Raw genomic sequence first — 13,795 nt, forward strand, 5'->3', positions numbered from 1 at the left:
AACCAGGTGACAGATTCCCTTTAAAACATAGAACATGTTCTCTACAGCAATACAGTTTTCTGCCCTTTCCTCTCCCCTAGAATTCCTACGGTCAGTCCAAAGACTGCTCAGTAGGCGTACACCGGTCACAAGCGCACCAGCAGAGTGATTGGGTTACATAGCCGAGAGAAGAACAAGCAAACCAGGGAGCAGACTCTGCGGCTGCAGCAACTTGTAACGGTTTAAAATGCCAGGTAAGGTGAACACTGCTCTCTGACTGTGCAGAAAGTGCGTCAATGGCATAGACAGAATGTAATCACGCATACATACAACACACATAAAGCAAACTTTGCAAGTTAAAAAACTCCCCTTCCCCCTGTTGACGGGGTGCGACAGAGAAGCCTTGACAGGCAGCAGAGAGAGCCCTGCACATGCTGCATGCTTTCTTCACACGTTGCAATGACAAAATTCATGTACTTTCTGTGTGTGTGAAACAGGGACTAATGTGATTGCAATTAGTGCATTTGTTCTCCATATGGAGTGATATGGCGTACACCGTAGTGATATGGCGTACACCACTGTACCACAAAATAAAATAAGTATTGTGTCTCCTGAATGCCGCGATTGCGTGGAGGATGCAAGACAATTTAGCCTTGTGGATATTGGCAATATAACCTGGATAAATAACTGATAAGCTGTCGGAAGCTGCTTACAATATTGCTGTCACTTGCTGCTGCGCCTCCTAAGGAAACAGCAGAAACTGGCATCTAGCATATGCAAGAGGATGGGAGTGGTAGTGGCCTTGCTCCCTGGGGATCAATGCAGTGGAAATGTAGTGAGAAAAAACAGGCCAGAAGTGAACATACAGGAATACAAAATATAACTTACGGCACATCGAGTAGCAGCAAGTTAGGGGTCTAGTCACACGTCCGTAATTTGGGTCCGCATCTGTTCCGCAATTTGTGGACCCATTCACTTTCAATGGGGCTGAAACGGATGCGGATCTGCATTTCCGGGATCCGTATTTTCGGGATCCGCAATTCTGTTCCCGAAAAAAGTAGAACATGTCCTATTCTAGTGTCGGCGATGTGCGGTCCGCGAATTGTGGATCGCACATTGCCGGTGTCCGTGTTTTGCGGATCCGCAAAACACTTACGGACGTGTGAATAGACCATTAGGCTGGTTTCACACGGGCATTGCAGATTGGGGCTGGATGCGTTCAGAGTGCGTTCAGTGAAACTCACACTATTTTGCAAGCAAGTTCAGTCAGTTTTGTCTGCGGGTGCGTTTAGTTGTTCAGTTTTATTTTTTAAACTTTCAAGTTTTATTGATTTTTCAGCATAAGAAAATCAGACAGTAAATATGTCACTTGCATAAGCCAGAACAATGTTAAGATTTGCAAAGTACAACTTTGACATTCATATTGTGATGTTACATAGTTAATCCAACATAAGAATACCAGATAATAAATGTCACTTGTATAATCCAGCAACAATCACTAATATATGCAAAGCATATTAATGACATATACAACAGATTGTAACATAGTCAATCCAAGAACAAAACTAATAGATTGAATCCAGAACTTGTGATCCTTTTCTAAGATCTAATTTATTCTATACTTTAGCGTACCACTATATGGGTTTTTCCTACACCGTTATCTATCCACCGTTCTCTCCTGGTATGTATACCACATTATCAGTCACTACAAAGCCAAAGAGTGAATCTTAGCTGCAAACGGGCAAGAGTTCCACAATTCCCATCTTTTGTGAGCTTTTAAGCGTTCAGAGTAAGAATCTGCATATATATATATTCATGTTGCATATACTGATTAACTAGTGAGATCACATCAGTCACCTGAGGAGTAATGGGCAGCTTCCAGGAGGTCGCAATAAGCTTCCTTGCAGCCGAGAGAATGCCCATTATAACCGGTCTATGGGAATGAGGTAAATCTCCTATTCCGATGGATAGCACAGCTAATGGAGGGTCGAGGGGGATCTGGAAGCCCGCCACTGTCCAGATAAGGTCAAAAATCTTCCTCCAAAAAGGGAGAATAATAGGGCACGAACACCACATATGTCATAAGCTTCCCTTTTCCCCACAATTCCTCCAGCAGTTTGAGCTGTAGTCAGGATCCATGTGTGCTATACGGCCTGGATAGTTGTTCAGTTTTTTTCTGCGCGGGTGCAATGCGTTTTGATGCGTTTTTCACGCGCGTGATAAAAAACTGAATGTTTACAAACAACATCTCTTAGCAACCATCAGTGAAAAACGCATCGCACCCGCACTTGCTTGCGGATGCAATGCGTTTTTCAGGCAGCCCCATTCACTTCTATGGGGCCAGGGCTGCGTGAAAAACGCAGAATATAGAACATGCTGCGATTTTTCACGCAACGCAGAACTGATGCGTGGAAAAACAACGCTCATGTACAAAGCACCATAGAAATGAATTGGTTAGGATTCAGTGTGGGTGCTATGCGTTCACGTCACGCATTGCACCCGCGAGGAAAACTCGCTCGTGTGAAAGGGACCTAAAAGTGCAGATTTTAGCACCAGTTGAGGAGGTATGGTGGCAGTCAGGGGTGGATTGGCCATAGACCTTACAGGGAAAATTCCCGGTGGGCCGGTGCCCAGGGGGTCACCTGAGGTCTCCTCACGACCGGCAGTGGAAGTCTTTGGGGATGTATTTTGTGCTGCTGGCAGTATTTTATGATGGACCGTGGTATTTGGCTCTGTTGGGGTAGTATAATGTGCCACACTATGCTATTGCTGGCCTCGCCTACTTGTGTTGGCCCTGCCTTCCATCAATTTGGAGCCGACTACAAAATGGGGCCACTTTTAGTAATTTTTCCAGGGCCACTTTAAGTTCCCAGTTTGCCCCTGGTGACAGTTTTGATGACCGTATATTAGCACTTGTTGGTATAGTTAGCCACTGTAAGGTTCAGAGTTGAAATTTATCTGGCCCAGTGGTGGTATAGGTGATGGGTGTCTGAGCCATAGTCCCTCACCGTGCAGCAGTATCGGTTTCAGGTGCTTTCTTGAAGCTGAATTTTGTTGGTCTCTCTAGAGACCTATATATTGTTCCCAGGAGCAGGAGCTCTGTATTGTGCTTCCGATCTTCACTGTAGCTAGATAGGAACTCCCCCTCCTACCAATATGGGAGAAGCAGAGTGGATAGCGCTGTTCCTTCCAACTTTTTTCTTCCACACCTTCTCTTGCTGGCATGCACGGTCAAATAACATGAAATACATAATATAACAATACAAAACTTTTTACAATTGCAGATACCCCTAGGTCTGGGGTACTGCACATACAGGGACAGTCCCTCATTTTGATCCAAGTCCATCTGTCCCTCTTTGCTCCTTAAATGTCCCTCTTTTTCATCTGAGGTATATTTTTCTATTATTACATTTACAATATTACCCAAAATGAGTTTGTCTATCTATATATTTGAGCCTGTCTTGTATTTTATTTCATTATTTTTGATGCAGTTGGGATTTCAGAAATTTCTATATTCGCATTATTTTTGCGCATTTCGTAAGAGAGGACTATTGAAGTGTATAAATATGCAGGAAAAATGGATCTTTCACACAGTGAACCATAAGTGTCCCTCTTTAACTGTCCATAAAGTTGGGAGGTATGGTTAAATGGCCTAATAAATAACTATTGATGCAGCTGTATGCCTATCTTGGCAGCAGGCCACCCTACTGTAATGGAATTATGGAAGTAGAGGTGCTGAAATCTCTCAAAAACCCATTCCAGCTGCTGGTAGGGGTGACTGCAGAGACAAATATTTAAATAGGGTGTCCTACTACAAAGTGTGGATGCTAGAAATGCTTCCAAATTATTATTTACTCAGAACCCCTTTATTGGTGGCTCTAGATCTGTACATATCATATCTGTCCTTTGTGGGAATTCGCTCTGGTAGACAGGACAAGCGGATGCAGTATAGAGGCAAAGACCAGTTTGTAACTCAAAAACTTCAGTGTTTTATTCACACTTATGGCAACAAAACAGTACGACAGTCCATTTGCATTTTTGGTGTTCATTCACACCTAGACAGTTCATACAGCAAAAGAGTCACCTGTTATCCTAGGTGTTAGTTCACACCCGATCGGCATTGCTCAGGACAGAGCAGACCTCCCAAACTCAGGCCTCCAGCCTAGCACACGGCTCAGATCCCAATCCAGCGATTGCCAGAGCTCCTCTGTCACAGAGAGACGTAATTGCCACCAGCTTACACTGCTGACTGGGTTTTTTATAAAGACCAGTCAAGACCCGGCCTGGGGAGTAGTCACCCACCCAGCACTTTGACTACTCCCCAGTAAGAGCCATCCCGGATCAGCTATTACAGCTATACTAAATAGCAAGGTGTCAAACAGCAACTGCTGCTGACACATGAAAAGTGGCTCTTACTCCACCGAGGCCAGGAACCTCTGTGACACATACCTCCGTCAACGACGGTCCCTTGCACCTTCCTACTCCTTAGACTACAGCAAATAGTGTGAACATTCATTTCAGCTCTTTAAAGGGAGGCTGTCACCATCTCTTTCCAGTTTAAATTGTTCCTGGTGCCCAGACATACCTTCATGTGATTTTCTCCCAAAAAAGATCTCTATATTGATAGGCAAATTAGCATAAAAGAGGGGTAAAAAAAAAAGTTCTGCTGGCAGACGGCCTTGATCCCTGGTTTGCTGAACCCAAAACACTTACACTCTTGTGCATAAGGCCTAAGCCTTTTTGCCTCTCTGAGATAAAGTTGAGTTCAGCATTTTGGTGTCACCTACATTCTTCCTGTGTCCTACCCCATTGTTTACTGTACATAATACACACTGAATGAAAAATACCCCCACACCAACCAATCCATGTCCACATTTTCAGTTCTGTGGTTTATATGTCCACATACTGCTACCAGACCTCCAGCAATCATTTTCCTCTTCCCTCCTGCTTTAGTGTCCCAATTCAAGGAGAACAGAGAAAAACTTATGGTGAAACACCTTCACCCCAGGATCACAAATCCACACTTTATTCTAATTATAGAATTAAAGAAATCACTGTCTTTGCAGGCAAGTCCAACCCGGTTTTCACACCACTTCTTCAGGGGCTTCCAAACATGGAAATTTGGGGACTTCACTGTACCTTCTAGGGAATATGAAATGTAATGTTCTAAGTAAAGTAAAAGTGAAGTAAAATTTTCTATTTTCTATTATTTGAAGGTAGCAACACATCACCTATGCACTTGGACCTGTACAAGAGCCCACAGAACAGAACCTGTGGCTGGTATCTATCATTAATGGCTCCTAATGAAAAAGGACCAAGCTACGCTTGGCTGGACCCATCCAGACTTTACTGCCACCAGCAGGTTAGTTTTATACCATAAAGGAATGCATAGAGGGGCATTTAGTAAACTTTTTATGCCATAAAAGTTTTTATTGTGGCATAAAAAAGTAGCAAATTATGGTGCACACCATATTTGCACCTTAATTTGTGCCGGATTTAGGCTGAAGTCTATACCAGCCCCAAACTGGCGTAGACTTCAGTTTCTGGCACAGACTGCCAGAGATGTGACTAATTTAATAAGAGGCATCTGCCTCTTAATAAATTAGACACATGTCACTCGGGCATACAGGGATCAAGACTGGTGTATGGGAACATCAGTCTTGATAAATGTCCCCATGGTATAGTTTATTTAAAAATGTAGTCTGAGATCATTCAAAATTTTGAATGGTGTAAGCTAAATAATTATGCTATATTTACCTCTTTCTCCAGCGCTGTTTTCTATGCTGCCGGTCCGGCTTGATTGCAGACTGCCCTCACTACCCACACTGTCCTTAGTGGTATACTGCTGAGGACAGTGATTGGCTGCAGCAGTCATGTGCCATATACCTGCATGTCACAACTGTAATGACCCAGAGTGCCATTACCACTCTGCACCTTGCTACTGTCTCCAATGTGCTAACTTATGTCATTCTCCGCCCACTGGATCACCCTCATTCCAGCAAGAAAAGGCTAAAAAGCCAGAAAATGAGGATGCAGCTAACCTCTGCTCCGTGCAGTCGGAACTCTGTGGGCAAATCTACCCCTACATACCGGACGAACTCTGGGAATATCTTGACCGCCAGATAGGCGGGAGCATATGGATCGTTTCATCCTAAACATGGGGACCAGAAACAAGACGAAAAGGCCAGGGCAAACCTTTTAAGTCAGGAGCGCGGGAAAACGAGACAATGGAGAAAGGCGTTCCCATGCCTGCACAGCAGAGTGTCATGGAAGAACAGACTGCTCCTGAAGATGCTGACCTCCAAAGGGACGACACAAGCATAGACTATGTGAAACTAGCAATAGAGGTTGCCAATCGGATTTTACCTGACCACAGGAATCCCTGGCCAGCACAGTGGGGCTAACGCTCCAATCTCTGCAAGCGACTGCAGCTGAACATGGGTCGAGGCTGGAGAGCGCGGAGAACAGAATACAGATCCTGGAGGAATCGTGCTCCGACCTGCGCACACTGCTGGACAAAGCAGTAAATGAGTCAGCGGCCCTAAAAATGAAGGTGGATGATTTGGAAAACCGCTCACGAAGGAGCAATCTGCGCATCCTGGGGCTAAAAGAATCTATCCCAGCTCGGGAATTAATCGCAAATTGCGAACATAAGATACCGACCGCTCTAGGGCTTGAAAAACCATGCAAGGTAGAGAGAGCTCACCGTATAGGCCCTGACCTGAGATCAGGCGCAGACCGCAATTTAAAGGCACCTTCTGCCTTACAGCAAAGACCAAGACCAGTTATAGTGAAATATCTGGACTTTACCGATAAGTCGGCCATATTGCGCCAATACAAACGCCAGGGGTCCTCCCTTGAAATCCGGGGACAGAAAGTTCTTATATTCGGGGACTACTCGGCGGATGTACAAAAGAGGAGGAGAGAGTTCTCCGGGATTTGCTCAGAGTTGTACGAGAGACACACCAGATTTGCGCTTTTGTACACGGCTACTCTCAAAATATTCCATTCGGATGGTACGACATCTACGTATTTAACAGCAGAGGAAGCGAGAAACTACCTAGGCCTCAATCACCTGCCACCGAGAACACTAGGCCGAAACCGGCCACCAGTGAAGCAAGCCAAGACCGGAGAGACCATCGTGGGAGCAGTTGCGTCACATACCGACTCGATCGTTGAACCGCGGAAACTGCCGTCGCGTTGAAGGGGTGACTATGTCGTCAAATTTCATGCTTATTATGTTGAATATATTTTTCGACCCCATAAGTTTCTAATGTCCGCTGAACCAGGCAATGAACACTCAAGGCCTTCATATGTTTGAACTCGCACACAGAGGTAGACTGACCAAGTTGGAAAAAAGTGAAGTCGACAAGCAGTAAACAGAGGTTTATGTTAACCTAGAATATTATTTCCAGTTATGATGTTAGGGGGAGGTTATTTCCAGTTATTATGTTATGTAAGACTTTCTGGGCGGGATGGGTTATAGTAACTGTCTGGATGCGTACTCAAATACTTAGGCCATATCCTCTCCGTGCGGTGATACTATAATGCGAGTAATATCATGGAATGTAAAGGGACTTCGTTCCCCTGCTAAAAGAAATATGGTCATAATACACTTGCAGAGGTGTAGGGCCGATATTGAAATGCTCCAGGAAACTCACTTGGGGGCAGAAGAATTCACTCGCATGGAGAGGATGTGGGTGGGGAAAGTCATAGGATCTCAATCTGTAAATAAGAAGGGAGGCACGTTGGTATTATTTCACAAGAAGCTGCAATACAAAATACTGCACTATAAAACGGATGACGTTGGTAGATGGCAGATAGTAAATATAGAATTCCCAGTGGGAGAAATAGTCCTAATAAATGTGTACGGTCCTAATGGTGACAAAATTCTTTCATGCATTAAACACTCGCCTAGGAACTTTACGGCAGCGCAATATTGTCATGGGGGGGCGACATGAACACTGTAATGGTGAGCAGTGAAGACCGTAAGTCTGCCAGAGCAGCGAAAAAGGCATCTGCTGGGAGGGAAGAAGTTCTAGAACAGTTGACACGAGACAATGATCTCATTGACCCTTGGAGAATAGTTAAGCAGAGGGACGAGATTACACTTTTCACTCGGCCCCTAATGATTCATGGTCTCGTATCGACTATCTTTTGGTCTCTGCCTCCATGCACACTATGATTGACAATCCTAGAATACTAGACATGGTCATCTCAGACCACGCTCAGGTGCAACTTGACCTAAAAGAACAAATACAAAAGGGGACTAACTATATATGGCATTTTCCAGCATTCCTTGGGGAGAATGACAACTTTAAAGATTTGCTTAGGGGATGGCATTTGGAATTCCTTGCGGATAACGCGCAACATAGGGATGATCCAACTCTTTTTTGGGACACTGAAAAGGCCGTACTGCGAGGTAAAATAATGTCCTATGTACATGCACTAAAAGCAAAAACCAAGAAAAAATTAGAGGTGATAGATTTGTTTATACAGCTTTTACAGCTTATAAGCAAATCTTACAGCCTCGCTGTACACGCCTCTATATTCAGCATCAGAGTCAACTGTTTTGAACGGTCCGCATAGTGTGTACTACGTGCTAATTGCAGTTTGCCTAATAATCAATACTTACAACGATTTCCTCACGGTTGTCTTATATTTGCAAATCTTTTTTCTAGTTGATCATATGTATACTAATCTAGTGCTATACCATCACGATTTAGGTATTTTTTAAGAAAAAAGGGGGGATTTCGTTATCCATGTTTTTAATGCATTTATTTTTTGTTTTGTTTTAAAATATATGTACTAGACCAATATTTCTATCTATTAAAGCAGTTTTTATCTATTTAAATATATTTGATTTCCCGTGGATTGTGTTCCTGCAATATCAGAAGGGGTTTGGCTGCCCGAGTCATATATTTTATTCCTGTGTAACTGGTTATGTTCATGCAATTACCTGGTTTACCAGTAGGTGGCAGCAACACGTGGCAGTGCTGGTTAGCAGAGGATAAAACCTTCTTACCTTCTTTCCATCTCTCTGGCTCCCTCTAGAGAGGAGATTAGTGAGGAGTCAGTTCCAACCAACCCCTCCTGGGGTGAGGTTGTGTGTCCAGCTCATCCCCTGCTGGGGAAGGAAGCAGGCCTCGTTCCTGCCGGATAGGCCCTGCCTGTGAGTTCTACATGGTTGTATGTCCCCTCCTGAGCTTGCATTGCCTAAAAGCCAAGCTAAAGAAGCTTGAAGCCAGGAAGAAGTTTTCCTAGGATTACAGTGAGAGTCAGACTACAGAAAGCTAAGTAACAGCTTACTACAGAAATCAGAAAGGAAACGTTCCTCTTTAAGCCAGCCAATATAGCAGAGCCGAAGGAGTTCGGATGTAGCAGCGCTGAGTGTTTGCCTGCCAGAACTTCATGCCAAAGCTTGCTGAAAACCAAGATCAAGTCTGTAAAACTGTCTGGATTACCGTTTACTCAAATAAAGCTGTGTTCAAAGTTACTACAAGTCTGGACTCCATTTATTCTACTTGCTTCAACATCCAAGTTATTCATCCTTTTTTGCACTGCTTCGTCCAACCACATCTGGGATCCAAGGATATCCAGGTAGGAGCACCGTGATACGTGCATATAACACCTTCAGGGACATTGTATGCCCACCTCCACCACTCTGGCTATCCTACCCTGGATATCAACATTAATATACTTAAAGGGGACTCCATGTCCTCGTTGCTTAACTGCAACTGGCGCCACAACTACTTGCTCTATCAGAGGGACATATATTGTAAAAACCTCTTAAGGGGCAACGGATACCCCAGACGCCGGGATTAGGACGTTGCACAACTGAAGTCTGTAAGCAAGCATTCTGCACTATACCTGCGGCCAGTGTCGGACTGGGGTACTTAGGGCCCACCAGTGTAACTGATTCTGGGGCCCACCTTAGGGCTCCTGCACACTAAATTATTTTTCCATGTTTGTACCGTTCACTTCAATGGGGCTGCAAAAACAAATAAAGACTCCGTTTGCATTCCGTGTCTGTATGACCGTTCTGCAAAATGATAGAACATGTCCTATTATTGTCGGCATTACAGACAAGGGTAGGACTGTTCTATTAGAGGCCGGCTGTTCTGTTCTGCATAATGTGGAATGCACACACCCGGTATTCATGTTTTGCGGATCCACAATTTGCAGACTGCAAAACATCCAACGGTCGTGTTTAGGGCTGAAACGATTACTCGATTGAATCGAGTAATTAGACACAAAAAAAATCCTCGATGCAAATTTTTTGCATCGAGGATTCGTTTGTCATGTGACCACGGAGCGGGGGTGAAGCGCTTGCTATTACTCACAGCTCCGTGGTCACCTGCCGGCCTGTACCTTGCTGCACTCTGCTGAGGGAAACTTTGTGCGCGCCCAGCTGCCATGCCGGTCGGCAGTCTGCTGCCTTTCAGTGTGGAGTGTTCTTCTAGCAGCCCCCGCAGTGCACCCCCTTTGGTCCTGGGCTGCAGGATAAAGAACGGGGGTCGCCTCGCCCCCCCGCCCGGATCCGGGAGGAACATGAGAGGGTGCTGCGGGAAGCCAAGGTCACGCTGAACCGCCCGCCCGAGCAGATCAAGGGGGAGATCCAGGAGGAAAAGGACCAACTGCGGGCGCAGGGGAGGGGCATGGCTGTGGGCAGGTTAAATTCCCGGCCCTTCAAAGAGCTTATCGGAGTGGTGGGCAAGGAGCCTGCGGATCCTGATGTCAAGCAGAAGCGGGACAAGATCAAGGAGGTGAGGAGCCTGGGGTGCGGGGCTAGTGTAACAGGTGATGCCAGCCACTGCTGGTACCATGTGCTGGCACTTTAGGATGACAGGTCACACTGGTGCAGAGGAGGAGGCGAGACTTACAGCCTAGGTGGCACTTTATGTCCTGGCTTTCTGTTGTACATGTAGTATCAGGGCTCAGTGCCAGTTTACAGCGGTATGTGGGTTATGCAGCTTATTGTGGTAGCTGGCATCTATCCAGGCATGATGCTGCTCCACAGCTTTTGCCTTGGTGGCACTGAGGGGGGAGCTGATGGCACTGGGTGGCAGCTGGTGGCACTGAGGGGGCAGCTCAGTAGCACTGGGGGATAGTGGAGCTGATGGCACTGGGGGAACGGAGCTGATGGCACTGGGGGGAACTGATTCACTTGGGCTGACCGCACAGGGGGGAACGAAGGGTGTTGGGGACTGATGGCAGGGGGTCTGAGTTTTTAAAAAGGAAAACTGTCTAATTTTTTCTTATTAGATTAATCGTAAAAAATAATCGGTAGAATACTCTTTCTAAAATAATCGTTTACTGCAGCCCTAGTCATGTTCATGAGCACTTACAGTGATAACAGAAATTTTAAAGATGAAGTATGATGGCAGACATTCACAGCAAAATGAACAAACATACATGTGGACGAATTTACACATACAGTATACAGTGGCATCTCTAGCTTTCAAATTTTTTTTGGGGGGGGGGGCACACTGGGGGCCAGGACAAAAGTAGGGGGGGCAGTTATAACAACGATACATTTACACAAGTACGCTTAGAAATGCTGCCATACTTTACCCAATACCTAAAACCGCAACAGGGAAGAAAAGTCCTGCTGTCTGTGGTTTAAAAAAATAATAATAAAAATCACTCAGATTTCAACATGTCCTAGCTGCCTGTGGATGACACTTTTATAGGGAGGGGGATCTGTGGATGACACTGCTATGGGGGGGGGGGGGGAATCTGTGGATGCCACATACCGTATATAGCATCTTATGCTATATGTGTCATCCACAGATCCACCCCATGACAGTGTCATCCCCATTTCCCCCTCCATAACAGTGTCATCCACAGATCTCCCTCCCCGTCTCTCACAGGAGTGTACATTTGACATTTCTAAACTGTGGCAGATCCAGAGCCTGGTCTCGGGAGGGGCACTTCCAGATTATTTTCTGTCCGCCGCCACAGAACAAGGGTGCTTATACACTAAGTGCAGAATTATTAGGCAAATGAGTATTTTGACCACATCATCCTCTTTATGCATGTTGTCTTACTCCAAGCTGTATAGGCTCGAAAGCCTACTACCAATTAAGCATATTAGGTGATGTGCATCTCTGTAATGAGAAGGGGTGTGGTCTAATGACATCAACACCCTATATCAGGTGTGCATAATTATTAGGCAACTTCCTTTCCTTTGGCAAAATGGGTCAAAAGAAGGACTTGACAGGCTCAGAAAAGTCAAAAATAGTGAGATATCTTGCAGAGGGATGCAGCACTCTTAAAATTGCAAAGCTTCTGAAGCGTGATCATCGAACAATCAAGCGTTTCATTCAAAATAGTCAACAGGGTCGCAAGAAGCATGTGGAAAAACCAAGGCGCAAAATAACTGCCCATGAACTGAGAAAAGTCAAGCGTGCAGCTGCCAAGATGCCACTTGCCACCAGTTTGGCCATATTTCAGAGCTGCAACATCACTGGAGTGCCCAAAAGCACAAGGTGTGCAATACTTAGAGACATGGCCAAAGTAAGAAACGCTGAAAGACGACCACCACTGAACAAGACACACAAGCTGAAACGTCAAGACTGGGCCAAGAAATATCTCAAGACTGATTTTTCTAAGGTTTTATGGACTGATGAAATGAGAGTGAATCTTGATGGTCCAGATGGATGGGCCCGTGGCTGGATTGGTAAAGGGCAGAGAGCTCCAGTCCGACTCAGACGCCAGCAAGGTGGAGGTGGAGTACTGGTTTGGGCTGGTATCATCAAAGATGAGCTTGTGGGGCCTTTTCGGGTTGAGGATGGAGTCAAGCTCAACTCCCAGTCCTACTGCCAGTTTCTGGAAGACACCTTCTTCAAGCAGTGGTACAGGAAGAAGTCTGCATCCTTCAAGAAAAACATGATTTTCATGCAGGACAATGCTCCATCACACGCGTCCAAGTACTCCACAGCGTGGCTGGCAAGAAAGGGTATAAAAGAAGAAAATCTAATGACATGGCCTCCTTGTTCACCTGATCTAAACCCCATTGAGAACCTGTGGTCCATCATCAAATGTGAGATTTACAAGGAGGGAAAACAGTACACCTCTCTGAACAGTGTCTGGGAGGCTGTGGTTGCTGCTGCACGCAATGTTGATGGTGAACAGATCAAAACACTGACAGAATCCATGGATGGCAGGCTTTTGAGTGTCCTTGCAAAGAAAGGTGGCTATATTGGTCACTGATTTGTTTTTGTTTTGTTTTTGAATGTCAGAAATGTATATTTGTGAATGTTGAGATGTTATATTGGTTTCACTGGTAAAAATAAATAATTGAAATGGGTATATATTTGTTTTTTGTTAAGTTGCCTAATAATTATGCACAGTAATAGTCACCTGCACACACAGATATCCCCCTAAAATAGCTAAAACTAAAAACAAACTAAAAACTACTTCCAAAAATATTCAGCTTTGATATTAATGAGTTTTTTTGGGTTCATTGAGAACATGGTTGTTGTTCAATAATAAAATTAATCCTCAAAAATACAACTTGCCTAATAATTCTGCACTCCCTGTAGAACAGACTACACAGTGTAGAGGTATACTGTACATTGTGTGGCACAGTGTAGAGGTATACTGTACATTGTGTGGCACAGTGTAGGCTATATGTGTATAACATAAACAAACATATTTCACATGAAATCTTACAGTTGCTTGGCCCTTGGGGATCTCTGATGTCACTTCAACACTTTGTCCGGGGGCTCGGCGGAGCTGATGATGTGCTTTATCCTAATGAGTGAGATTTTATAATAAGCATTTGGAGAATGGGCAGAGCGATAGCAGAGCA

The 13,795-nt window shown here is 44.8% G+C and overlaps 1 protein-coding gene across 1 annotated transcript in view; it reads left to right on the top strand.

Moving 5' to 3' along the window:
- The first annotated feature begins 109 nt into the window (after window positions 1-109).
- The window catches only part of LOC120993243 (adenine phosphoribosyltransferase-like), a 37,178-nt gene continuing 23,492 nt past the window's right edge, over window positions 110-13,795 (top strand). Inside the window, exons 1-2 of the mRNA XM_040421790.1 lie at window positions 110-233; window positions 5,196-5,341. Of these exons, the coding sequence (XP_040277724.1) occupies window positions 227-233; window positions 5,196-5,341 (153 nt within the window). The 5' untranslated portion in view covers window positions 110-226. The remainder of the gene's footprint in view (window positions 234-5,195; window positions 5,342-13,795) is intronic.

Source organism: Bufo bufo, chromosome 3 (assembly GCF_905171765.1).
Source record: "Bufo bufo chromosome 3, aBufBuf1.1, whole genome shotgun sequence".
NCBI lineage: Eukaryota > Metazoa > Chordata > Amphibia > Anura > Bufonidae > Bufo > Bufo bufo.